The following is a 27,985-nucleotide window of genomic DNA, read 5'->3' as shown; positions in this document are numbered from 1 at the left end:
AGGTAGGAGAAATGCAAGGGTAAAATAAAGTTGGTCCAGTCTATCCTCAGGTTGCAACTTTTACTTCTCTACTGAAGATGGGGGAACTAGCTATGGTTACTGTATTAAAAAAAAAACAAAACCACGCATCCCAAGCTATAACAATCTAGTATTATTAAACACAGACAGACAGAGCAATAGTGCGGGAGGACAGAAGAATTTGTAATTTATTCATAAACTGCTAAGCCATCATAGCCAACTTTTTAAATGAAATGTGATAGTTGTTTAAATATTTACCAGCTTGTTGACCTATTTTCTCAGTTAATTAGGGATTGCATTAACAATGTATTGAATATAGGCAGCTTTTAAATTAAGCAGTCCAACTATTGTGGGTTACACAAAGTTTTTATTCTGTTCAATAAAGCTAGAGAAGAAAATTTCCATTAAAAAGAACTACCCATAATACAAATAAAACTAGATCCGTCATTTTTCTTATGACTCAATAGCCAAATGCAAACTGTCAGAATAACATAATGAATATAAAAACAACATTAATTTCTATTGTTGTCAACTTTTTTTACTTCTACTAAATAATACTAAGAGTACTTCATTGAGCTCAGGAATTATTCCAGTGAAATGTTTTGTAATCTTTTTCTTCTAATGAGAACAAATTTGTACTTTATTGTACTGAATCAATAAATCAATACTTTATCAGTTTCATTGGCACAGCTTTTATTTCCCTCTTTAAGCTGAATCTCTCACAGCAGCCGCAACCTGTACTTGTGCTGCTGAAAATAACTTGGGAGAGACGCCATCACACAAACTGTAAGGCCTTCCTTAAGGAAAGTCTGTGAGGTGTTTGTAGCATGGATTTCTTGTTTGATGATTGTATCATGTACCCCCCCCCCTCGCTTGGGTTTCCCCTATGGGTGTTTTGGTATTATTAGCTGTTGGTCTGTGCTCAAAATCCTAATTTTACTTGATGTGAAAGGTTTTTATTTTTATCTGTTTCATAAGTTGCCTTCAGCAGCTCATATGGAAACCAAAATCTAGAATTTAATATTTTAATACATAAAACCTAGAGGAGTAAGAGGAGGCACCCATGGTTCATTCTCAATGTAGAGTGCCCACCCGTCCTCCCTAGCAGAGGATGCACCTCTGTTTGAAGGCATCTTCCACCTGAAGGACTGGTCTGAAACATCCTAAGACAGGAGGGCCACAAGGCAATGAGGCTGCATTACTGACTGGACAGGCACACAGCGACTTCTCCTCCAAGGTGGGATGCACTGCATATTTCTGTTTACAGCAATTTATTTCTAAGTGCGCTTCTGTATGTACCAATCAGCACGTGCAAATATGTATCTTCATGTTCGGTGAGGCCTTCCCACTGTTTTGATCGCAGATGGCTGGCCCCCACCTTATGTGTGCTGCCAGGGCCTCTTAACCATAATGGAAACCTGCCTTGGCTCAGGCAAAATAAAAAAGTGTAAGATTTACAAGTGGGACCCCCGCAACAGTAGGAAATGCTGCTGCTCAGTGTTCTGGGCAGCCAGGCCCTCTTCCAGGAGGCTCCACTAATTCCTTCCATGGATTTCTCTGTACCCTTTCCAGTCATCAGCCAGTATTGCATTGCTATCAGTATCATATCAGTGCTCCTCAAGCTTTTTGGGATTTAGGGTGCTACCCCCCCCCCCAACAAGTTTTGCACTTCTGCAAAAAACATTTTTCCCCCAGGTCAAGGATCTCTCTCTCTCTCTCATGCTTGCTGTTTTGGATTCCTAATGCCCAGCAACATGGGAACTGGGTTCACTATTAGTATACATTATGCTTATTCCAAGCTTAAAAATAAACAATCTGCCACAATGGAATCTGAATCTTTTGTATCAGGCTGAGCCAATGCCACTGAAACAACATCCCTTGACATGGCACGACCTGACTCAGAATAAAGTTTCTTCTGGAACTTCAGAGTGCTAAAAGCCTGCAAAAGTTGGGACTGGGGCATTATCTGGGTTTCCTGAGATGACCTAAGATCTCTCTAGTCTTCAGTAACACCATGTACCAATAGCTGCATAGAACTGACCTGAAGTAGAAAACAAAGCAAATGCCAGCTGTGAGGCTTAAACATGCCAGCTTATCAAGGTGCAAATGGCCAGGAGAAGTTTCCCTCCATTTACACCTGATGAAGAGCCATGTTCCTCTCCAAAAAGGTGGCATTAGCTGTGTCTTTGTTTCCTTCTCAGAGATCAATTTGCCATACAGCCAGCCAGCCTTTGCATCCTGTGGATCAATTTTCTTAACTGGCAGCATTGCTCTGTTTTGTTCTGCTAAACAAAAAGCTAGTTCAAGTGGCAAATTTGACCAATTTGAGACAAAGGACACACCAAACCAGAGGCATCACAACTTGAGTGACAAGAGAGGTGAGAGCTGCTGCTGGCCTGAAAGAAAGAACTGTGGGACCAACAACTTTTATTGTTGTGCTGTTGTTTGGTTGGTTTTGTTCTTTGCAGAGACTAGGAGTAAACACTCAGCTGCCTAAGGACATTCTCTTTTTCTGGTGGTACCTTAAGGCAACAAAGGAAACATAATGGCTGCAACAACCCAATCTATAAGCAGGTCTAGAATATCAAGTGGATTAAGTGAAACATTCTGAACAAAATGTCTATTTGCATTTTCATAATATCTGAAAGAAAGAACACCTACATTTAATAATATCTGTAAAGAAGTTAAAATATGCCTGTAGTGCAACCAAAACATGTTGATATGGAGCTTATTTGCGTAGATGATTATATGCAATTGTTCTCTTTCCTGCATTGTTATTAAATTTTACCATAATCATGCAGACAAAGATGAAGCTACATGACCTTAAAAAAAAAACAAGAACAAGAACTGGCAGGTAATCTAAAGAGCAGCTTTTTTCCCACTGCCTGGTGGGCTGATCCAGTTATACTCGGCCTGCACCAAGACAAAGCTATTTTCTCGGATCTTTCTGAAATGCATCATCTCCCCACTGTCTTGGAGTGCAATGACATTGTTGTCTGGCTCGCTGAAGGACACTTCAGTTCGCCTGTGACAATACTGGGAATGGATGCAACGCAGACCAATGGCCACAACCATGCCCAGCACAACAGAGCAGCCAAGGAGAACGCCGAACTGAGCTGCCATGAGCTGTGACCCTTTGTGCAGCTTTCCCCCTCCTTCCCTCGAAACAGCCACTTTCGGTAGAGCTCTTGTCACCTTCAGCAGCGTGTTGCCAGGCACATCCTTTCCCCCCTTTTCCTCTTGCCCAGGTGCTGTGAGTTCTGCCTCGGGTAAGAACTTTGCTGGGGCTTTCTGAGTCACTGGCTGTTTCTCCATAATTTGTTGTGAAGCTGTTAAGCTCTGGTAGACATTTGTGTCCTCTTCGTGATCTGAATTCTCTGCTGAAAGCAAGGAAGAGTTCCATAACTGGACCAACACTGAAGATGCAATGGGTGGTGCAGATTTGCTTATGCCTGGGTTAAATGTTGCTGAAACCTCCTTAAAAAACAAAGAGATTAAAAGCATATTGCACACAACAGCCATATCTTGACTGAGATTTACAACTTCGTTGTACATCACTGGATCAAAGCTATGTTTAATAGAGCATTTTAAATTCATTGTTATCAAAGGGGGATAAGCATACGTCTACTTCAATTGACACCATTTCTAACAGGGAACCGCTTTCATAACAACTGTGTACCACTTCCAGAGAGCCACTAAAAAGGAACATACATATGAATGCTGAATGATACAAAGGATAAAGCACTGGAGAATAACTTATTTTCTAGGACCACCATTCTGGCACTCAGTGTTCTCAGTTTAGAAAGACAACTTTGCTCAGAGAAGTAATAGCACTACCTGCTGGTCTTCAGAGAGAAAGATGGAAGTTTTTCTAATGGTGGCACTATGTAGGCCAGGGGTGGGCAACACATGGGCAATGGATTTCATGTCCATATGCCCCACAAGGGTTTTTTGCAGCTCCTCTGGGCTTTCTGCCTCCGTGGAGCAGCTGTGTTGGTGTCCCAGCAATTCTGCTGGGAAACATGGTATGCAGGGAACATCTACCCTGTTTCCCAGCAGAATCTCCAGTTCTGCAGATAAAAGGGCATATGAGGATCACACATCTTGTTCTTCTGCAGAATCACATTCCCCCAGCTCACCAAATGGATGCTTCCCACATGGCTTGTTCCCCAACAGAATTGCTGAGAATGCACCATGTGGCCACATCTGGCTGCAGGGTGCCAGTGGTGGGGGACACGTGCAGCCCCTGGAAGGTTCTTGGGGGTCCAATGCAGCTCCCCTCAAAAGCTGCCCACACCTGACTGAGGCATTCACCCAGCGTCCATGGGAAGGGATGTTACCTAGGAGTTTCTTTACTTCACTTGCCCTTGCTTCTCAATGCATGGTTGAATGTTTGCATAAAGATATGAGCAGCTAGTCATAGTTACAGTCAGTCATCTATTCAGTTAAGAACTGGAAAGCAGCCTGGAAGCACTTACACTAAAGCAGTCAAGCTTAATAGCAGAAACAGGAACAAGGTGTGGTTGGAACAGCTAAGGCTGTTAAGACTATTTCCATACATGACATTAAAAAGCATATTTGACTGCTTTGGACAATGTTTTTGCAACATCATATTCTTGTTAATGTGGGATAGCATAGCAGATAAGGGAAAGTTAAATATGTACTCTGGCCAATAAAAGTCGTTCTTCCACACCCAGTTAAGCATCAACTAATTTTAACTTCAGGTGTGAAATGGTGGTGGGACGTTCAATAAAAGATCTTTTCAGTGCAAGATGGGGCAAAACAGTTTATCCAGACAGTCAGAGAATGTCCCAAATGAGATTATGTGGGAAGCACCTATTCAGTGTGAGGAGATGGTACTTATACTTCTCTTCTTCCAGAATGCTCTTGCCAGAGATCTGAACTGAGCGCACCAGAGGCCTCTGAAATGAGGCTGAGGGATGTCCACCCTTGGGCTGCAGGTTCTCTGTGCCACCTTGCTATTCCCACTAGCCTCCCATATCCCTGCCTTTCATCTCCTGTGTGACTTGGAAGTCTGCTTGGCACGTCCAATTCTACATTTTCCACAGTGCCCAATATCATGCCCACAAAGAAATATTTAGAAATAGATATAACTGTATATATAGGTATATACACAGGTAGAGCTGATATAACGGGGAATTTTTGGTCATGGAAAGAACATGGCCAGTGTCCTGTCTATTGTCTAGCAGCAAATAATAAGAAAAGTTTAGTCTTCTCCACCAGAGCCATTAGCAGCTTGTGGAAGTCACAGTGTGAAGCAAGTATTTCTCTGTACTGTGTAATTGCCTCTAAACACAGACATGGCAGAGACAAATATGATCAAAAAGTGGATGCACTTCTAAATTGCCCAATTTTAGTGTAAAAACCCAAACAACCAGCTGCCTCCTATCTCTACAATACCTCTGGATTATCAGACCCACATTTAGAATCCAACGTGCTTGGAAAATATGCATAAGGACCCTGTTAAGAGAGCAAGGTTTAACTGCAACATAATTTCAGAGGGTCTGCTGCCCTCTAACTGGAATAAGTGAGCACAGCATTCATGCCTCCAAATATACTGAAGTGAGGCAGATATAAAGGAACTGTGTCAAGATGCAACATCAAAGTATTGACTAGCCAACCTTCTATACAAGAGTTGCCATCAGGAGTATGGCAGCCCTGGGGCCTGCTCATTCAGAGCATGTTCCACAGCAGGTGTTGACTGAAAAGGATCCTGCAGCTTCCAACATGTCCCACTGCTAAATGTCAGCTTCTAATGCAGCAATCCTACACTCCTGTACTTGGCTGGAAGTCTTGTTGAACTAAACGTGGGTTACTTCTGAGTAGGCCTACATAGGTTTGCAATGAAAGTGATGCAGAAGTACCTTGAGTTCCCCATTTTGAAAAGAGAGGTACAGATTTCTCCAGTAATCAGGGTATTTCAAATGTTGGCTTACTCAGTCACAATTATAACACCCCTGTGAATAAGAAGCCAGGAAGCAAAGCTGTCACCCATGGGCCTTTTTCTGTTATCCTTGTACAGGATTGCACCTTTAGACTTTCTGAATTATGGAGGGGGAGAAGTTATGAGATTACACCAGTGTTTAAATTTATGCTACCTTCCAATGCTTTAGGAGGAGCAAGTCATCTTGTGCTGCTCCTTCTGGACCCAATTGCTCTGTGGTCAGCACTTGGCCTACGCCTGAGAATTACTGGATTCAAAACCAAACAACTCTTAATGCTAACTAGGTTACAACTAATTAAGCACATCAGTTCTGGCCATCCAGGCTTACCGAGAAACATTAAATAACCTCAGGCACAATCCATATATGCCAAATGTTTATTTTATGCTTATTTATTGTTTTTATTTTTACTATAAGGCTTATATTGTGATTCCTTAATGTATTATAAACTGAGCTGAACTAAATTGTACCGTTTTAATTGTTGTTAATGCTGTTATATGTTGAGAGCTGCCCAGAGATCCTACGGCTCATTGGGCAGCATATAAGTCAAACAAATAAATATCGAGGATTGCAAAAAGTTAAAATATGGGTAGAATCCAGCATAAGTCCTATTTAGTCTAGGCTAATTGTAATGAATGTCCCTGACTAACTTTAGCCTAAGTAGATTTTTTTCTAGTGTCTTTACACTGTATTTCTGGCCAGGGGCAAGCTTTCAAGCAGCAGAGATAAAGAATCCAGCAAAGACCCTCTTCCGTCAAAGATAAGCAGGGATCCTACGTGGAACAAAAGGCTTCCCACCTGGACTCAGCAGGCTCGCCATTTCTTTAACCCATATTTTGCAAACATGCAGCATATTTCCTACCCAGTCTCTGTAGCACCTTTGAGATACAGGTTTCAGGCTTTGTTTCCAGGCACCCACCACTGAGTCCACGTGCACATCAGACAAGACAAAGGTGTGGCTAAGATTCCTACAAGTTCAAGGACAATTTCTTCACTTTACAAATGGCTGGGAATGTATTTACAGCTTGTTTTCAATCCTACATCATTGCACCACTACAACTGAAATACAGATTGAAACATGACATAAGCTACGATTGAGTTCAGTAACATTAGCATTAAAATGTCAGACTTGTGATTCTTTCTGACTGTAGTCATTACTCTTATGATGAAGAAGCATCAGTAAAATACCTGTTAAAGCATTTGAATTTATGCTTGACGACGGACAGTTGTTTTAGCCATGGGGTGTTATACATGGGACTCAGCAGTGTGTTGGGTGATTGTAGCTGTCCTTAGTACATTTTTTTAAACTACCAACTTGGGTGAGCCTAGTGCGTGATACCAGTTTACGCAAGTATTTCTAGCTTTATTAGGTTAGATTTCCAGCATGATGCAAAATACATAATGCTGCTGTAGAAAAGTTACCATGGGTGGCTAAAGGTCTTTTTCGGAAAAAAATCAAAGGCTGACACCCTCCCATCCATCCTTACCTCCATGCCTTTCTTACAGGTGGAAGCCAACAGTGATACAGGAATACTTGAAGCACTTTCTGTCCTGAAATGTTGGGAAGAAAAGTGCATATTCATTATTTTTGTTTGCATTCTACTTGCATTTTCCTGGCTGCCCCTTAAAAAACCTCCAAAGCTTTTTCAAGTTATCAGCTGAAGGCAGGAAGATGATTCTCACGCCCTGTGTGTAGAGTGCTTCCTTCTATTATGAAGTCAAATTCATGCATTAACTGAGCTGAGACAATAAGACATAAACATACTCCCTTCACCAGTCTTTTCTATTTTTCTTGAGTTATCTGAATACAAGTATCCTTCCAAGTGCTCCCCTGACTATCGGGAGGTGGGATGTCAGTCTTTTAATCCCTTGTATTCATAGTCTGAGATATGTAATCAAGATTTAAGCAGCAAGAAGAGAAATATAATCCACTTTGTGTTCTTTAAAATGAAAAAATGTGAGGTCTAATAAACAAATTAGAGCATAAATATAAATCCTCCTTTTCCCTATTAATCAGAGTATCTCAGCTATGTTTGTGTTAAATGTCAGCTTCTAATGCTGAATCTTATACCCACTTACTTGAGAATAAGCCTTATTAAACTCAGTGGGTCTTACTTCTGAGTAGACATACAGAGGTTTGCATTGTAACTGATGTAGAAGTACCTTGGGTATTATGACGAACATGAGTTCTCCCATTTTGAAAGCAGAAATATAAATTTCTTCAATAATTCAGGTCATCTCATGGGTGTCAGATTTCAGTTTTCTTGGTGACAATTCTAACACCCTTGTGAATGAGTGAAGAAGTGAAACCTTCACACTTTGTTCATACATCCTTATAAATGTGACATACTTCCAGCATATTAAGAAGGAAACTTCATCCATTCTCAACTAAGGCACTGCTACTGAGTACATGTCCATAATGCCTAAGCAAATCTTTATTTTAAATAAAGCCAAGCCTAACTATCTTAAAGGAATTGCTTATGTGTTATATAAAGTATACCTAGGTAAGCCAGATGTATGAACCACACTTAGACTTGTGTTTAGGGTCTAACTCTAAATAATGCCAGTGAGGTGATTAGCAATTATACTTTAAAAAAAAATAACCGCAGGGGTAAGGGTGGCAATAGTCATTGCAACTGCAGCACAGAAGGTTAATCCTTCTTTCCCAGTAAAAATCTCCACCACCAAGTTTCCTGCTCCATATCAGGAAGCCACTGCATGAATTCTGGAGCCACAAGCCACAGGAACAATACACAGAGACATGGAGACACACGAGGCAGTGGCCAGCCCACTTTGTGAGCTCCTATAGATGAACACCTTATTGTGCTGCTAGACAGGTGTCCTTTCAAGTAGCTTTCACGTGGCAGCCTTTTTCTGTTTAGAAAGGCTCCATCCTGTACTTGTGAGTGCTTGAAAACTCTGAGCAGCACTCAATTTGCCATTAAAATCATTAGTGCAAACCCAGACTTGCCTTCCCAGTAAGCCATACTGAATTAAGTGGGTTTCACAGGTAGTTATGAGCAGGGTTACCACCTAAATTATGTGGAGATATGTGCATGTGTGTGTAATAAATAGGAAGCATGACTTCTTAGGATTGAGTTATATTTGGCAAGCCCAATATTCCCAAACCTTAATAAAGAACTGTACATATAACATGAGATTTAATGCCTAGACCATACCTATTGTGCGTGCTGTAGCTGGAGGAATCATCTTGTGTTGTGACGCTTAGGTCCTGGAAATGGAGCGAAGACTCCAGTCTGAATCCACTGTCCATGTCACTGCTGTTCGCTTGTCTTCCTCTGCCATGAGCGATGACATGTGAAGTGACCAAATCTGCAAGGGATTCAGGAAGAACCTTCCCTTTGTCAGGGTGCTCAGACACTTGTAGTTCGCTGTAAGAGGGCTCTATATGCAGTGCTGGTGCACTCCAAGTCAGGCTAGCAGGTGTTGATTTCGCAAAGCGACTTAGCAAGGTGTCGGGAATAAAATGTTCTTGACAGAAGGAGAGACAAAAATATTAACAATAAAAAACCAAGCACACATTTGTGAAAATATTGAACATGCTTGCTTTACCTAAATCCAACCCTGTAACAAAACAGGTTGACCATGATGGAGCACCCTAGATAGCTCCTATAAAGCTCAAAATAAAATCTGCAAAGTTTAAGAAGCCCCATAGACATTGGGGTCACTGGCCTCCCTTGGTGGCACCATAAAAAACTCATCTGCAAGGACCCCTAAGCATTGTGGGGGAGGTCACTAAAATCAGTGGGACTTGCTTCCAGGTCAACAAACTTAGAATACAGTTTAGCATGGAGACTTGTAGCTCATTTAAGCCATGTAACAGGTGTTGGAAATGTGAATCAGTGTAGAGACCTACACACAAGTTGGACTGGATGGAATGCATGACAGAGGAAGACACACCTTCGCTTGCCATAAATGCTTCTTTGGGGTCACTGGGCTCCTGAAGAGGCGTTGGCTTTATAGCACTGGAGTCTACAGTACTTTCAGTAGTGGTTCTGTTTTGCATTTGCTGAGACAGAGTGGACGATCCAATCTTTGCCCAGTAAACAAAGTATGACTGGACGACTGATAAACTGTTTTTAAAAAGTATTGAAGCAAGGTTTAGTTATTCTGCACAATTAATAAATCATCAGAACATTTGCTAAATCAAAGGGAATTTTTAAAAATCTACAAACAGAATTAGTGCAAAGAACATTAAAGGATTAGCCCATAACACATTTTAATTCTTGAAATGATAACAGATAAACAGCCAAATCCTTGGTGAAAGGGAAATAAGTAAAGTCACTTACAGTTAGGGCTAATCAAAACACAACTGTGCACGTGCGGGTGCTCGCTCAACTTATCCAGCTTTTAAAAAATTAATTCTGCATTTGAGAAAAATAGATCCATTTTAAAAATTCTGGTTAAGATTGCAAGCTATCATCAGGAACGGTGAGAAAATCTTGAAATACTGTTTGAGCCCAAGTATATAGTTGCTTGTAACTACATTACAGGGACTGCGGGTGGCGCAGTGGTTTAAACTGCTGAGCTGCTGGGCTGGTTGATCTAAAGGTCGGCAGTTCGAATCCACAGGATGGGGTGAGCTCCCGTGCTTCGTCCCAGCTCCTGCCAACCTTGCAGTTCGAAAGCAAACAAATGCAAGTAAATAAAAAGGTACCACTTCGGTGGGCAGGTAACAGCGTTCCGTGCACTTCGGTGTTTAGTCATGTGGGCCACATGACCACAAAGACTGTCTGTGGACAAACGTGGCTCCCTCGGCCAGGAAACGGAGATGAGCACCGCCCCCAAGAGTCAGGCATGACTGGACTTCAGTGTAAATTGTCAGAGCCTCATTACATAACCCATCTGAATATTTTTACTCCTACAACCCACTGCCACTATCTCTTATGGAGAGCATACTCTTTTTCAGACCTCAGATCTTGTTTTATCTAACTATACAAAGATAGCGAGCGACAGCAATGCTATGCACCCTGCCCTCCATGCACACAAACTTCCAAACTCAAAACTTTCTGTGCATCCTCTGTCCTGAGTAAGGCGTGGCAGGGCTGATCTCCACCGCCATCGTACACTTGCACCCTGGTGGTTGGCTAGACGGCCTTTTTCAGCCACAGGATGCCTGCCTGCTGGGACAGCAGCTCGGCCCTTGGAGCCTTAGGGCCATGAACTCAGGCTTGCACAGCTTGGTCTCTGTACAGTCCCCTCCATCACTTGCCTGGACAGTGTTCAAAAGCCGTGGGGTTGCACCCTGAAAGTAATGATCCACCGAGCCCCTTGAAGAAACCAGAATGGGCAGTATCCAATAGAGCTAAAGCAAATCGCATTGTGTCGGCATCTGTGGCCTTCAGCACAATGCCAGCAGTGCAAAATGCATGGCTTCAGCACACATTACTGGTTATGTAGTAGAAGTCATGTCCTCTGTTGCAGCATAATGTGCTTCAGTGCTGGTGCCACGTTGACTTCTTCCATGTTTGGCTATGGGGTAAAAATCTAATACATAAATAAATGATAGCATATTATCTTTATTTTAATCTGTGTTCCAGGGCCTATCCATTTTTCCTATGGTTGCCTATTTTTTTTTTTAAAGATCCTCTGTATTTTATTCACCATCTGATTTGTCTAGTCAGAAAAGGTTTTCTTGTTACCAAGAGAAAGAGAACAAGAAAACAAACCTCACAAAATCAGACACTGGCCATAGTAGCATCAAATATAATTTTGCCTCCTGACCTAAATGAAATCAGGGTTACTGCCAATTTCTCTTGCAGGGCTGATATGCTTTTAATAACTGCACAGCAAGCACGGATAAATTGAACAGCTGAAATAGGATTGAAAATAAAGAAACTGAAATGGAAAGCTCAGCTAATGCCTTTTCTCACAATTGTTCTAAAACTGTAATTTTAGGGGAAGGTAGCTTGTCATATAGGTAGAAATATCAACATGTGCATCCTAAAATTGTATACAATGCAATTCTTTACAAAAGGCTCACAGAGTTCAGTAAGGTTGATGCCACTGTAAAGGGTTGGCCTGCAGAAGCTGTTGAACTGCATTGTCCATCAGTCCTACTTAGCTTAGCTAAAGGTGAGGGATGAGGGGAATTGAGGTCCAACAAAAGCTTGAGGGACACAAGTTGCCTGTCATCACCCTAGGAGGATGCAACAACATCTCAGAGCAGGAGGAAAGGAGGCTGGAGATCCATGCATTATGGTCACTCTTGCCTCTTGCACTCCCTACCACATCCTACCTCTCTCCAAAGTCACTTTACTGACCTTGGAAAGTAGCTACAAGTAGCACAGTTTTCCCCCTGCAAGCTGAGATGGAGGCAGAGAAATTGCTTTGGCAGTGCAATTCCCAAGTACAAGGTTGAAGTTCAATCATTGATCTTGGAGCTGGGAATCCAAACTACTCTATGGCACCTCAAATGACACCTAGGGGCCATAGGATCTTAGCCAAAGGGTAAATTTATGCAACCAACATACAACTGATCATTCTTGTCATTTGGCAGTATGATTAAGCAGGAAACTGTCACAAATTTTGAGGATCCAAGTTACCAGTTAAGTTTGTCAGAGCAAAGCTGATATATGCCAGAGTTCATGGTTCTTCTCAATCCGTATTTCCCAATCTGTATTTCCCAAACATGTAATTTAAAGATTTTTTTAAAAATAATGTTTTTCCATGCTTCCTTAAAAAAAAAAAAACACCTTTTGAATATAAGGGAGACTATATTAAAACCTTACGTTGGTAATTTGAAACAGAGTACCGAGGGCACTGTTTTTCCAATATAAAATGACTCCTGCAAACAGCAACTTCTACCTGCTTATTAAACTTTCATTAATGCCTGATTATTGCTATTATCATTATTAATTTTATTTAACTCCGGACACCTGGGATTTTAGTTTAAAAATGCTTCCCACGTTGGTGCAATTCCCATTCATTTTGACTTTTTCTGGCTTTCTATTTTCTTGCTTTCTGTTACTGTAAGATGTTTTTATATTATTGCTAAATTATTTTCTATAGGAAAATGGGTCAGATTTAACTTATTAATGACTACTAATTAATTAATTCATAATAAGTAACTGTGAGGGCACAGAAACATAATCAGCTATTGTTGTGAAGCCAGGAATTCATACAGGCAGACCGAGCAGAAGTCAACAGCAATCAATGCTGGAACAATAATGGAGCAGAATTGGGAGCACCTGTCCCTTCCTAAGTAGCCCCCACCTTGAAGTAATGAGGAACTAATTGGAAAGGTCCCTCCTTCAGTAGCAAGTATGTCCAAAGAAAAATGTTTACAATTGCACTTTCTGTGTCAAGAATGCCTACGACACTATCTTATCCCCAGTGAATAATACAAAGGACAAGCTAAGTTGTTTCCAGAAGAAATACTTCCTCAAGAAGACATCAGTTATGGCTAGCGATAAAAAACTTTCTTACAAGAACCTGATGTCTCCAATAGGCTGATCTGACGCTTTCCACACGAAGGACAGGTTTCTCTTCAGTGATTTGTCTGAATGGGTGACAGTGTCGCCATCTTCAAAACAGGTCAGCAGTTTGGAGCCAGGAGGAATGTACACAAATGTGCCAGCAATTTGGTCATTTGATACCCTGCGAGCTTGAAGCATAAAGCCCATGAAATCCCGTGTGCTCCTGACCGTGACTAAAAAGAAAGAGGAAGTTACACAAGACCTTAAACCTTTGCAGGTAGCTTAATACTTGCATTGTAGAATTCTGCATCCACCTTCCACCTTGGGAAAGGTGTAGGTATTGCGTCTTTAATGTGTGTGTGTATAGATTCCATCTTCATCAATTTATCATGCAGAATCAGGGTTCGGATGTGAGTCGAAGGATGGAAGGGATGGAAGGGTATACCTAAACAGTTTTTAAGGTCTTCTGTTCTCGATTCCTTTGATTGCCACTATCTCTTTGGGTCCACTACCACCACCAGGGCTGACTCTCACACACCATGTTCCTGATCTCCATATGAGAACCTAGTTTCCATTTTTCTCCACTACTCCCTTCACCCTCCTCCAGTGTCCTCCACTGACCCATGCCAACTCTCTAAACTGTTGCCCACACTTATCTAGTGTGCTCAGTGCCAAGTTGAAGCACTGTTTCTCCATAAAATTCTGCATGCATCTAATGGGAGGATGGTAGAGTCAAGAACAGAAATTACCATTTCCATATTTGACCTATGCCCTCCTAAAAGGAATGGAGCTGCCATAAAAGAGAAGTGCCAGCTCTGTTCAAGTATTCCCCATATTGGCTGAGAAATGCTGGAAGCTGTAGAAATTTCTAAACTTTCATGGGATTGTGCCCTAAATCACAAACATATAATATGCAGCATGTAGTCAAGGAATATAAATGCTTTTTATAAAATGGGCAATTGTTTTCTCCTGTCTCTTCAGAAGAGAGGATTTTGTAGAGAACTATGAACTAATGTCACTTTCTGTGCATTTCTACTCGTAACTGTTTACTGTCAACCTAACACACCAGTACTGAGACTTCGAGATGATAATAACTAGGTTTGCTGTGTCCATCTGTCTCTCTTTCCCCACCAATTCACCCCTACCCACACTATAATATAATGCAGGAATATTGTCTGTTTCTCTAAAGGGAAGCTGAAAGAAAGTGCCCCCTTTGGTGAAAATTTTTAATACAGTATCAACACATAGCTTACATAATATCTTACAGAGTCTTTGAGATTCTTCACAACATTATGTCAGTAATTCTTATAACCACCCTGTAAAGTAGGACAATATTGTCATCTCTATAATTCAGATGTGGCTCTGAGGCTAAGAGGGAATAGCTAACCTAAGCCCATCCACTGAGTTCATGGCAGGCCCAGTATTTGGACCCTAAGCTTCCTAGTTCATAGCTCAGTTTTCTTAACTGTCGTATGTTGCAGTAGCTCCCTTATCAGTTTAAAAAAGCCTAGCTTGTTAAGTAAGGGTCCACAAAGATGTTTGCCAGGATACGCTGCACTACACTGGTATATTTACAAATATGCAAGCATACCTGAAATTCCTCCCCTGTAAAAAATCACTCGCCAGATATAAAGGGGGCACAGTCTGGACCGATTTAATCAGTCCAGGTTTTTGTAAGCAGTGAAGCCCCTCCACATATTCACTGCAAACAGGAAGAAGGGAGGGACTACCAGATCTTTTGCCTTGGTGAGGAAGAAGCCACAATAGGGAGCTTCACTGGCCGTTAGACAAAATAATTGACTGTGAAGCCTCATTAAAACTTGCATGCCTTGGCAAATAGTCTGAGTAAAGGCTTTGCTTTACTGTAAATCTCTGGCTGTAAAGAAAGAGTGTAAGAGTACTGGTAACTTCAAACCTTTATTTACCCAGGGAACTAGCCATTCAATTAAGTTAACAGCATGATACACTTGCAATAATGATGATGAGCAAAGGGGTGGGATGCCTTATTGATGCTGTTTTATGGAATGATGTGATTGTTGAGGGGAGCTGTTACAGCCTCTCGTTTTGACAATAAACCTGATTGTGTGATGGACACATATAGCAAGAAGCATAGAATGCATCTGGTCCAGTAGTCTGCAGTGACACTTGTACAGAAAGGCCTTTCTGTTCTCATTCTAGAGCCCCGTAACAAGCAGAACGCCTGCGATTCTTTTGCCTTTGCCAAAGTAAGACTCTGTTTGCTGAGACGTTAGAGCTTCCATAGCAGGAGGCTAAGTCATCCCCTTTGGCGAGAGCCAACAGGAAATAGTCTGTAACTGGCAGTGATCCATGAACTGCCTGTGAAAAGTACTGGCGTTTTATTCCTCCTCTTGCAATATAAGAAAGCATGACTGAACTACAATTTTTACCATGCACAACTGTATGTGAAACTGCATTTTTAAAACCTTGTTCAGATTAACTTTCACATATATTTTCTGTGCAAAACGTTCTGCTTAAGTAGTGTATCCTCACAAAATACACTTTGGGTGCTCATCAGTGCAAGTATATCTAACCTAAGAATGTTTATAAGTTTGACTGGGCCATTTCAATTAGTGTTGCAATTTTCTTCTTGCTGTTACATCCACTTACCATTTTAAAAGTCATTCTTCTGTTCATTCAATTAATTTTGTCCTCCAATTTAGGAAAATGGGTAGTGGGGCTTTACCAAACTCAGACTGTGCTTCTTACCACTAACTAACTATGAAATAACTTACGAGTATGTTTCCAATGTAAGGTAGGCAGAAAGAACTGAAAAGCATTAAATGCCTTGTCTGTGACTTCAAAGTAAACTGATGCACTGCCCTTTCCTGAAAATATTGTAGTTAGCTGCTAGTCCTTACCTGGAACCCTGCCACCTGGAAAAAAGGACATATTGGTGTGGATGGTGATATAGTTATTTTGTGGATTCTGAAGGTGAGCTCTGATATGTTTGGGCCTCATGTCAGTACATGCTGAAAGGCTGGCACCATGTGAGAATGCTGCAGTGTATGAAACCAAGCACAGGGTTGTAAATGCCCACACAGCAAGAAATGGCTGGGCTTTCATCTCATCCTCTACCTGTCAAAAAATAATACATTAAAGTGGAAGTACAGTGATAGCATTTCTCCATATAAAAAGACCCAGCATGGTTGACATTATACTGCTTGACACCTTTGAATTTCAGATTTAGTTGAAATCAGGGTTTTCAAACACTTTGGAAAGGAGGATTCAATCATCCGTGGAGCTTTGCCCTGGTTAGTCCAGAAAATAAAACATTTTGAGAACAAAGCAGGCTTTGACATATTCTGGAAGTGTGAAAAAGAAAAAGCCATCCTGGCAGGGTTGTAATCTAAAATGCTGAGCCAGTATACTCCGGCTCATGGCAAACTGGCAGCGCGTGGGCTCCCCCAACCCAGCAGTGGGAAACACCAGAAACACCAAGGAATGTTTCCAGACATCGCTTAGCACCTGGGATAGACCATGGCTACCTTTTAAGACTGTACCCCCAGAGAAAGTGACCATTTCAAGGAAGTCCTATTTTCAACTCTCTTATCCCACCAACCCCTCTTTCCCTTTGCAAATGTAGCTACCTATCAGGAAAAGCAGTTCTCCACAAAAATTTAGCTGTGACCATGATTTTTTAACTATCTTTATCATATATCCCTAGTCAGTCTCAAGACATTTGGTGCATTAGTTACACCAACTTACAGCTTCTTAAACTCTTACACAAGAATGCAGCTATGTCCAGTACAGTCCTGCTTATAGACTCTCCTATGACTTACACCATGTGCCTGACCAGATGCAGTGAGATACTAAACTGTTTGTTCCCAGCATTAAGCAAAGAAGCAAGATGGGCAAAGGTTTATTTTAACTCAATTGTGTTCCTCCGAAATTATTTCCCCACCCATTTACTTGTTGAAGCGAATGAAAGGAACACATTTTTCAAAACCCAGCTGAAAAACCAGCAGAGGGTCTTCTGAACAATGGAATCACCTTCTTGTCTACCTTCCAGTATTAACCCTATTAGAGCTGGTTTTCTCAAAGAAGAGAACTATGTTCTAATGCAGTATTTTGTCTTATAAAATTTCCTTTTTATTCTCCAATCCCTAAGTTGCATTAGCATTGCAAGTTACTTACCTTGGGGCACATGTTCCTTCAGATGCTCAGCAATTTCTTCTTCAGCCTGTCAGGCAAACATCCTTTAAGGAAAAATGTTCTTTACTTTCTCCACTAATGGGAAGCACAACAGCTGTTACCGCTAATACCTACAGGAACGCTATCAGTGTTCAAATCCTGTTTTAATCATGTTAGTTTTCTTCACACTCTACTCATCTACTGAAAATACACACACTTTCTCTTACACACACATGCACCCAAGGATGTGCTATGAAAGCAAAACATAAGCTATAGTGTCATTAGAAAATTAAATATTTCAATTTATGATCAGGATCCACCAATTTTGCACCTTTTGACCTGAACACCAAAAGGATGCAATGTGCCACTGAGGTCTGTACCTTTCCATGCTCACAGTGTGATTCATGGGAAAGCTATATTCAGTGGAATTAGTACATTTGAAAAGTTCACATAGAAAAAATGCATATTTTAAAAATGTGAAAAAATATCATGGGAAGAATACATACATTTCAAAGATGCATAGAGCTGATATGTACAACTTTTAGGGAAAATACACCTGAAAATTTGCACAGATTTCATGTGAAAAGTAAAGAGAACAAGGCTCATGTTCCAGTGCAGACCTGAACAAGAACAGGCTTCAAGATGCAACCTGGAGAACTTCAACCAGCTCAAGTTTTATGAATGTGTGCACCCCTAAATCTTATGTGCATTTATATTCAAAAACCCCTCAATGGAACTTACTCATGTGGACCTAGAAATAGAGGCAAAAAAAAAAAAAAAACCCTATAAGGGATACATCCAGGATGGCTATCAAGAAACCTCAAGCAGAAGGCCTCTTCATAGAAAAAAAGTTTTCTTTTGCACACCAGGGACCATACCCTGAGCAATTTGTTTCTTAAGTGTTTATGGGAACAGTAAAGAGAGTGTAGTAATCTGTTGGGGGCCAGGCAGAATCTGGAGACTATGCCTGCTGTGTTAAAATAAGCGGAGATATTTGACCAGTCAAGATCCAGTAAGTCAGAAGGGAAAGGTTGCTGCTATCCGACCCTGAAATCTCCCCATTCTCTATCCCCCTTCTGGCTATCATTTGTTCCAGCCAAGAATATAGGTCATAGCCTATTGTGAAGAAAAGCTGCAAACGTCAACTGACGTTTAAGAACAGGTGTTCAGGTCACTGAAGCATGAGCAGTTTGCAGTTTATTTATACCATATTCCTTGACTACAGCCTCATCCAAGTAAGATCAACATTAAGAAGATCAAGGAAGTCTGAAAACAACCTTGCGTAGATTATGCTTTTATTATTTATTAATTTGTGTAACCTCTTTTGACTGAAAGTCTGCAAGGTGGCTAGCAGGATATGTTTTGTTTTTTTTAAATAAAATGTTCCTCATTTTAAAAGCTGTCTGAAAATCCTGCAAATACTGAATGGTGAAAAGAATCAGAGCAGCAGTAGAAAAGAAGGGCTAATCAGGACCACAGAACCTTCTTCTGGAAGCAGGCAACCTAGGTTTGATATCTAAAAGCCATGAGAGAAGCGGCCAGATTGTCTTCTCTAGGGAAGTTCAAAACCTTCAACGCCATTTCAAAAAAGTTGTACATTGCATCACAATCCACCAGACTTTCATCCACTTGGGAATGAACTGGGCCTCCAACCAAGTTCTCAGCTGATTTACAATTCGTATTTTCTAAATTTCCAAAACTGAGAAATTCTGGTAGAGGACTATTTCTTTTGAATTTTTAACTTTAAACATGCTTGAAGTAGCATAAAGAACAATCACAAAGGAAATGATTGTTACTGGTTCCCAAGAATAATGAACTAGACACATCCGAAAAGCTGAAAGATTACTAGTTCGTTGTCTCTTCATTGCTTGCTAGCCTGGAATAGAACCTTCAGAAATGGAATAGAAAGAACCTTCAGACATCAAGGGATTGCTTAGTTTCACATGTATCAAGAAATCGTTCAGCAGGGAAATCTAATTAAAACACCCCTAGATCAAAGACATCGAAATGTGTTGGATATTCCAGTGCATTATAGACCACCAGTGTCTGATACGGGATTTGTTCATCTCTGTATTTTTCTTCTTTGACCCAATATATATCAAAGATAGATAGATAGATAGATAGATAGATAGATAGATAACATTATATTATATATATGTATTTCTGACTTTCCTTTCAATTCCTCCAGGCCTTGTTTTCTCTGTCTCTTGGCCAGTTTGTAAAGTTTACAGCAAGCACTCACTATGCAGTCAATTTTTCTGTTCCTGAATAGGACTATCATATCTATTTCTTTCACTCCTTTCCTCTGAAGAATGCAAAAAACCTTCCTTGCCCTTATGCAGTCATTCAACCTTTCTGTATCAGGCACTGTGCACAGTGAATCTGCTGTACAGCTGGACCACAAATGTAACTTCACATCATGCTGAACACTGTGCTTTTCTATTCACGTTGGTGTTCCAGAGGGAATTTCCAGTTAAGACACAGGGCTTCATATGCATTGCATGTGAATCTGGAATAATGCTTTCTTCATAATTGTGACATGTTTAAACTATAGGTGAGATTCTAGGCCTACTGTTCACTCATAAGGACTGCCCACTATGGGTTGCCACAGCCATTGCTATGCAAACCCAGGTAGCATGGGCTGTTTGTAGGCAAGATAACTCTCAACCCTAAAGCAAGCCATGGGCCAAACCATCATGCCACCTGGCTTGCATAAGAGAAGCCAAGTGCAAACAGACACCTGGCACTCTGTGACAGCTCCCACTGGTAAATTAAGCCACAGTAGTTGTTGGATCTTGCGCACTGCATCATTGAGGAATCAGGCAGCATGGTGGTGTACATAAGACATCCCATTAATACACTGACCTTATTCACACATATGCTAACCCATCGCTCCATTGTTAGTTGCTCTGCCCAGGGCATTTCTGGCAAATGATGCAAAAAAAACATTATTTTAATAATCTTGGGTCTGCTTGTTTCCTTCTTCCTTCACCCAAATACCCTTGCAGCACTGCAGTCCTGGCAAGTAAAAACACCCGGATTTTTGGCAATTCTTGCCTGCCACATCTGTAGCTTAGCAAAACAATGAATGGTTCTAGGTTCAAACTTAAGGAAAATTCATAGTTCTTTTAAAAACAGAATTCACAATCGAACAATGTGTTTTCTTTCTGGATTGCTCATGGTTAACAAACCATAGTTATTGTATCTGAGTCCACAAATTGTGACAACTAACAGGTTACAATTATGTGTCAACCAGACTATTGCTCTAAGTGTGTGGAATGAAAATAAATTAGCAACTTTCAGGGGTCATCTGAGGTGAAGAAGGGATGCAGTAACCTTGCCAGCTGTAGGCTTTTTCCAAAACCAGTTCAAAATTACACAGTAAACTTGAAGGAACATCCTTCAATTTTTTAAAAAAGAAGCCATTCATAGGAGACCAAACATGATTCGTATTTATATGGAAGACCTTTCCCAAGCCCTTGTCAAATTATAAATTACTGAAACATATTATAAACGATGTTCTCTTTGTATGTCAAGTAGAGCCATGTGAAATATTTAACACAAACAATTATTAATTCCTACTTCTCAAGTGGTGCCATTCCCTCCTATTTGGTATTTGAGGAGATGAGACAATAGTTGTGTTCACACTATTGTTAATGCTCATTCATGCACATCTCAGATGTGTGTGCTGTTTCTAAAAGGAAGCATTATGTTGTTCAGAGAGAATGGGCAACATACCCCATGCTGAGGTTTTTTAAAAAACTTCTGTTCTATGCTATTCTTGTATTTTAGTTCTTTAAAATCCTATACTTATCTACTTAGAAATAAGTCCCATTGAGTGCAATGGGACTACCTCGCAGGCAAGCTTGCATGGAAAAAGCTGTACCTCAAAGACTGACCTCACAGGGTGTTCTGAGGTGGGATGTGGAGGAGACTCAAGCTGTGCAACCTCAACCTGCTTTCCCTCCCCATTCAGTGTGCTGCAGTTAGATCTTGGCCATCTGACTGACTTGCACAGTGAGAAGTCAGGGGGCAAAGATGGCCTGCATTCTTCTCCTGCCTTGCACAAAATGCCCATAATCACATTCAGAGGCTTATGGGCATCTCCACTGGTCTGCACTCTTACATTACTAAACCCAAAGCAGTTTCTGACTGCAATGTTTTCCTATCACTCTCACATTTGTGCAGCTTAAAAAAGCAATGCATTTAGTTGAACATCCCTAGCCACAAATATATGAAAGATGAAAAGAAGTGTGTGGACTAACAGCTATGTAAGGTGAAATCGTGACCACTGCAACAAGCCTTTCCCTATTTATGTTATAGCAAAAACTAGTAATTTATTTTCTTGTTTGACCTGAAACACGACAGCTAGGAAACTGACTTGGGTGTGTTGGTTTGTTTAAAGAAGTCATGCAATCAAGCTGCTGAATGTTATATTAGATACCACATCATACAGCCTGCAACTCAAAAGCAAAATAAAGAGTTGCTGGGACTTGAAACACTGACACACGAACAGAAAAGCTGCTCACTTGTGGTGCTTAATTCTAGTTGACACAGTGCTAAGCCCTGGAATTTTCTTCCAATCTGTTACCTATTGACAAATTGTCACTGCTACACTCCCACCAAGATTTTTGTTGGTTAACTTCAATCAGCAACTGAAAGTTTTACCCTGATACTAAACTTGACGATCTTAGTGTGTATGCTTTTAAACGGGATATGTAATTTTGCTTACCTTCCTAGTCATCCAAAAAGTTGGAAAACAGAATTTCACACCTTGGCAGCCCAAGAAAGGTTCCAGTGTGGTGTTACTCTCCAAGTTGGAACTGTTCATGTATGTACCAGATGTTGTTTAAAATTAACTTTACAGCATAAACAGATCACATTATTTTCCATTTTTATTTCATTCCAGATTTTAACAAAAAGTATTCCAAACTCAGAAAATGTTCCATCTTGTTTTCACATATTAAAACATATCCAACCTTCCATATAGGCCATGTAACTTTTCATTGAAAAATTACCAGCAACAAACAAAATGTTAAGAAACAAAAATTGTCGTACAAAATACTCCATCTTCAGGTATGCTCACATTCTCCTCTTCTGTGTACTTATATATAGAACTGTTTAAAAGGGGAGTGGGAAGAAACAATTAGGATACTTTACAAAAAATATAACAGCTTGCAACAGATGAAAGTAAGTCCAGCCGTGGTCCACAAACAGTTTACTACCAGAACTACTAGTTGGATGCAAAGCTGATTCTTGGGTCATGGAAAGCCTGTTTTACACTTTCACTACAGTGTTCTGTAAGAAAAGTCAAACTAAATCTGCTGCTGATGATCTATTGGCACGTCTTTCATAAGAACTGTTATAGAATCTATTATAGCTTTATATGATATTTTTTAGTATTTGTACACCAGTGCTAAGGGCTATTTTCCTTCTCTTTAAAGTTTTAAGATGTTTTTTGGTAAGGTTTATGAAAATGGAAAATTTTAGTAGGATAAATGCAAGGCCCTGTTAAGGCCCACAAATTAGAATGAAAGGAATTTTTAAGCATATTCTTCTCTGCTACTGAAATCAAGTGGCTTTCTTTGACTGGATCATTCCCCCAGTGTTTTGCTTTGCTTTAATTAAATGTGTGACAGAGTACATCAAAAATTAATCTAAATAAGATTCTATTGTGTCAGCTGGGAGACCCCTCTATCTCCTGTTACAAACTGCCACTGCTTTCATCGGATGGAAAGGGAGAGGAAGCCCTTCCATTCTGTCCACGATCTGCTGAACTTTACAATCAAAACTATAGCATCTGTGGTTGCTTTTTTCTTCCTCCCTCACAATCCCCTTTCCTTTTGTGTCATGTCCTTCAGATATGACATAGATCATAACAATATAGACAGGGACCCCCTTATTAAACTTAGTGTAAGCTGCCTTGGAAGCCTTTTTTAAGTAAAGGATGGAAATAAAATAAATAAATGCTGGAGAAGGTCCTTTCTGCTAGACTTCTCTAACAGTTGCAAACACTCCTGAACTGTAAACTATTCATTTGTCATATATACAGCTGTGTAGGCATATGTGTGCACGCATGTGTGTGTGTTCCCACTACTACACTCCATCTACCTTCCCCTGCCATCCTGCTAAAAGAAATGGAAACTGCATTATGCAAAGGTTAGAAAGACAGCATAGCATTCCTACTGCTTACAGTTCTCTAAGTCTGCAAAAAGTGGTAGTAACATCTTGCAAAGGTGATGGAAAATATTTTTGTTGAAATCTATGACACATAGGGATGGGAGGAGGGAGAAGATGAGCTTCACTCTCTTTTCCAAGCACTAGGAACAAGTCCTGAAATGTGCAGTGAAAATAAGGCAGAGTCTCATTGCCTATATACAAAGTGTTACCTGTGCTGATGACTGCCGTAATTCCTTCCCATATTACAAAACCTTGCACAGGTTGAAAGAAGAACATACACTTCCCTGAGATACTTTTATGCATGCCTGATTGAGAGGGGACAGAGGGAAAAGGACGGCGTCTGTCATTTTGCATCAGCCTTTCACAGAAGCCAGACATCTGTGGGTGCTTCCTTTCTACATCTATTATGCCAGAAGTACGTACAAGAAAAAAAGCTGCCTAATTTTATTCTTCATGTGTTGTTCTTTTTCAAATGTTTTGAATGAATATATCCAAACCCAATCTCTTGTAGTTACACATAGTTACCATTGTTTCCTCTGATGAAAGCATCTCCATATTTATTCTTCAACTGCCCATTTACATACTCCTCTGTCTGCTCCAGAGCTATATTCATGTACCCATCCAAGCAAGCCAGCACACCTGGAACAACAACAACAAGGGCCATTCAGGCATCAGAATTATATTGCATTCACTAAATACTCTATTAAAAATTGCACAGATGTACCCCATAACAATCTTTTTGTACTTGATTCAGAATGCCTTAAGATAACATACAATTACTCATGCCAGTTTTACTTTTGTAAGCTGTTTTATTCTATAATTATATAAATGAAATGGTATATTTTCCTTCTTTCTTTCAAATAAAAAATAAAAATCCCACAAACTTCCACCCTTTGATCTGTGTGTTTGTCAAACATAAAATGGTATTCTTCCTAAACAACCACTGGGACCACAGGGGACCTTATTTAACAATGGTTCTTCTTCCAAAAGCCAAGTGCAAGCTGAAGTTCCCTGTTAGCCTGAAAACCATATCTGAAAGGAGTTAGTTCCTGCAGGAAATTAGTTGCATCTAACTCTTAGAAAGTACAAAATGTGTAATTTATACTGCATACTTTCAGAAAGACTATCTAGGACTGGGTAGAGATATAATCCAACTCTCCCATAGTTCAAGTGCTTTTTAATACTTCTATTCTCTAAACTTCTGGTCTAACACAATTAGGTACATTTATAGAATTTAAGGAAGTTCTAAATTTTATCACCTCAAGCATAGTTCAAACTGACTAACATCCCTACATCTAGGAATCCTGGCTGAGTTACCACAAGATCCCCAGTGTTGAGGACTGAAGTAATCTCATATTTACTACTCTTGTCCTTGTTCAAATAACCACAATTCAAGCATTTTGACTGTGGCCAAGAGCCCACCAAGAACAGGCTTGTCAACATCACATGAATTATATACGAATCTTTCTCCCTAACTGAAATATCACACAATATATCAAAGGAAAGAAGGAAAGAAGAAGAGTTTGAGAGAGGTTTTACTTTAGAGGAGGCCTAAAAATAATTAAATAAAAGGGTTTTTTTTAATAATAAATAAAAAACCTACCTCGATAATCAACTCCAGAATTTAACTTTACAACAACTGGTCGGCCTATGATTTGTTTCAAGAAATCACTTGGAGTTTGTTTCCGTAGACTCATTCTGAAAGACCTTGGAAGCTAGAAGCAGAAGTAGGAAATGGCTTAAATGCAGAACATATAATTAAAAAGGTTCAGCAGAGACAATAAGATGCCTCTCAGAAGTAGTCAGTAAAGGAATATATGTCAAAGAAGACGCTTCCTAGGGAGAGGAAATCTGAGAGGCTGCGGCTAATTTGCCATCCCCAGAATGCACCATGGGTTGCATCCCACCCTCACCAACAAATTCAGTAACTGCAAAAATTGTTCATTTTCACTTTGGAACAAGCCATGTGGGGAAAACATACCTTGTTTAATGCACAAATGCATTCCCCAAAGCCCTGGAAGAACATGCATTAAAACAAATGAAAATACACATTTTTCCCAGCAAGACGCCACAATCATTCAGCAGAAGCAGGCTAGGGTTAAAGATAAGGTTTGGTGGGCATGAAACTCACCCTGCTTTAGATGCTGGTATTCTAGAATAATAACTTCTGCTTTGTTTTGTTTGCTCAAGTAGTATAGTAAACATGATTCATTCTAGCCATATATGACTTTAAAGTCTTTTAACAGTACAATTCTCTGTGCATTTACTTGTTTATTTCCAACTAAGCTGTATAAAGTTGCACTGGAAATCTAATTGAAATGTCCAGAAGCAAACACCAGAAAAGATACTGGAGGAAAGACATTTCTACAAAACTTTTGGCATCTACGTAACCATTTTTTCATGATATCCACACTGACCAAAAACATCAGAATACCTCTCTATTTAAAATTTCTTGAAAGCATACAGTAGGGATTTAACAGTCTGAACTGGGCTATAATCTAAACACATGAAGCAAATCCTTAAACATTCAGAAGGTCTTACTTTTGAGCAGGCATGTTTAGGATTGGCCAGTCAATTTCAATGGATTATTTGTACTTATGTGTAGTACATGGTGTACTACATAGATGAACACCCTTCCTGCACCATCAACCCAAGCCTTTAATCCTGGTATGTTAATTTCATCTACTTAAAATTGTATTAAAAAACCCTATGTGATGCAGCAGTTATCGCAACTCAAGATCAGGGACACCAAAGTTTAAATCCTAATTCAGCCATGAAGCTCTCTTGATTACTTTGATATGGCCACTTTCTCACAACCTGAACTACCTCACAGGGCTGTTGTGTGGAGAAAATTGGAAGAAAAAACAAGTAATTAGAACTATATATGCCACCCTGATCCCTTCGGGAAGGCAGGCTGGATAGCAATGCAGCTCATAAAAAAGCCATATTCCTAGTGATCTTTCCTACACAGAAAAATTCCGAGTTTGGCCTGCATTCTTATTTTTCTTTCCTAGGCGTACATTGGGTTAGATCATTGGAAGCGTTAAAACTGACCTAGTTTGTTGTTTCTATTTTACATATACTGCGTTGGAATTCTTGAAGAATGAGCGCACTGTATATTCTTAAAAATAAATAAATTATCCTTATCCATTACGACTTGCTCAACATGAACCGCTCCTGGGGGCCAGAAACCACGACGGCGCCACAGCCTTCGAAGATGCTCGGCCACACATTGCAGGGAAGGAACGGGAGAGGGAAGAAAAATAATAACTCAAGCGGGAGACGGAGGCCCCGACCACCTAGCCGGCATGGACTGCGAAAGTGGCGGCCGCTGGTCTCGCTCGCCCAGACGGCGGGGAGGCGAGCGAGGCGGCGCGGAGGGAGAACCGGCCCCTTCCGACAGCCCGCCGAAGGATCGCCGGGAGGGAGGCCGCTGCTGGGAGCGTTCCGCGAGAGGAGCCCCGCCAGACGCCGCCTCTGCCCTCCACTTCTACGCCCGCTCGCCCGCCCGCCCTCAGGCACTCACCCGCGCCTCCTCACGCTGGTTCACGAGCCCAGGCGGGTTTCCGCACGAAGAATGATGGGCCGCTCGCCTCGCCAATCGGCGCTTTCCGACTCTGCGCCGTAACTACGGTGGCCGAACGTCGCCGAAAGTCATCCCTTCTTTTCTTTGAAGCGGGTGGCGTTTTCTTATTTTGAATCTGCCAGCTGCTGAAGCCCTTTCTTGATCTGGAGTAAGCCCTGTTGAACCCGCTGGCTCTCGCTTCCGAGTGCACAGGGATATGGAGGATCGGGTTCCTTTAATGCAGTTCCGCGCTCCTCATACAAAAGGAGGAAACAAGTTCAAAAGCGGTTGGTTGGGGTGGTTTGTTTTTTTGAACTTAAATGCACCGTCCTGTTGCGTGTGCAGAAGGATTAAAGTCCTACAACTCCCAGCGTTCCTTAGTCAGCATGCTGGGAGTTGTAGGACTTTCGTCCATCCGCGCCCGCAGCAGGAGCGTACCCTGCATGGATGCGTTACGTGCGCATATTAAAATAATGTAAAAGTAGTGAGTTATGCTTTTGCTTTAGAACCAAGACACTTCTGAGGTCAGTTCAGAACATTCCCAACCGAATTAACCAAAATAATAAATACTGGAAATGACATAATGAAACGCTTTCTTCTTTCTGAATTATCAGAATGCAGGATGATTTCAGGACAGCGGGATGCGGAGGCCAATTTTTTAATTGAAA

The 27,985-nt window shown here is 40.7% G+C and overlaps 2 protein-coding genes across 4 annotated transcripts; both read right to left on the bottom strand.

Annotated features, from left to right (window-relative positions):
• Positions 1-268: 268 nt before the first annotated feature.
• Positions 269-18,337, bottom strand: REELD1 (reeler domain containing 1). 2 transcript variants are annotated; one of them, XM_044430920.1, is made up of 7 exons: positions 17,576-18,337; positions 16,300-16,516; positions 13,431-13,653; positions 9,903-10,075; positions 9,161-9,473; positions 7,469-7,532; positions 269-3,495 (listed from the first exon to the last, which is right to left on the bottom strand). In XM_044430920.1, exons 1-7 carry the CDS (start codon positions 17,585-17,587, stop codon positions 2,878-2,880), a joined length of 1,620 nt encoding a protein of 539 aa, XP_044286855.1. In that variant the 5' UTR covers positions 17,588-18,337; the 3' UTR covers positions 269-2,877. The 2 variants fall into 2 exon arrangements, with proteins under 2 accessions (XP_044286855.1, XP_044286857.1); XM_044430922.1 differs by having other exon boundaries at positions 9,161-9,314.
• A 4,112-nt stretch (positions 18,338-22,449) lies between these two features.
• On the bottom strand, positions 22,450-27,432 carry LSM6 (LSM6 homolog, U6 small nuclear RNA and mRNA degradation associated). 2 transcript variants are annotated; one of them, XM_044430889.1, is made up of 4 exons: positions 27,279-27,432; positions 25,356-25,467; positions 24,278-24,391; positions 22,450-22,689 (listed from the first exon to the last, which is right to left on the bottom strand). In XM_044430889.1, the coding sequence occupies exons 2-4, from the start codon at positions 25,447-25,449 to the stop codon at positions 22,655-22,657; spliced, it is 243 nt and encodes an 80-aa protein (XP_044286824.1). In that variant the 5' UTR covers positions 25,450-25,467; positions 27,279-27,432; the 3' UTR covers positions 22,450-22,654. The 2 variants fall into 2 exon arrangements, with proteins under 2 accessions (XP_044286824.1, XP_044286823.1); XM_044430888.1 differs by lacking the exon at positions 27,279-27,432 and adding an exon at positions 26,807-27,149.
• Between the last annotated feature and the right edge of the window lie 553 nt (positions 27,433-27,985).

The sequence above is a fragment of the Varanus komodoensis genome, unplaced genomic scaffold (assembly GCF_004798865.1).
Source record: "Varanus komodoensis strain SLA01 unplaced genomic scaffold, ASM479886v1 scaffold21, whole genome shotgun sequence".
NCBI classification, from domain to species: domain Eukaryota; kingdom Metazoa; phylum Chordata; class Lepidosauria; order Squamata; family Varanidae; genus Varanus; species Varanus komodoensis.
This window is presented reverse-complemented; position numbering and strand designations above follow the sequence as displayed.

Excerpts from the sequence above, each read along its gene's own strand:
- REELD1 (XM_044430920.1), bottom strand. Across the intron at positions 10,076-13,430 it reads ATTGGAGACATCAGGTTCTT|TTTATCAGTCGTCCAGTCAT; the intron begins GTAAGAAAGTTT and ends TTTTAAAAACAG. Across the intron at positions 3,496-7,468 it reads CCTGTAAGAAAGGCATGGAG|GAGGTTTCAGCAACATTTAA; the intron begins GTAAGGATGGAT and ends TTGTTTTTTAAG.
- LSM6 (XM_044430889.1), bottom strand. The coding sequence starts at position 25,449 with ATGAGTCTACGGAAACAAACTCCAAGTGATTTCTTGAAACAAATCATA. Across the intron at positions 24,392-25,355 it reads TTCTGGAGTTGATTATCGAG|GTGTGCTGGCTTGCTTGGAT; the intron begins GTAGGTTTTTTA and ends TTGTTGTTCCAG. Across the intron at positions 22,690-24,277 it reads TTTCATCAGAGGAAACAATG|TTCTATATATAAGTACACAG; the intron begins GTAACTATGTGT and ends CCTTTTAAACAG.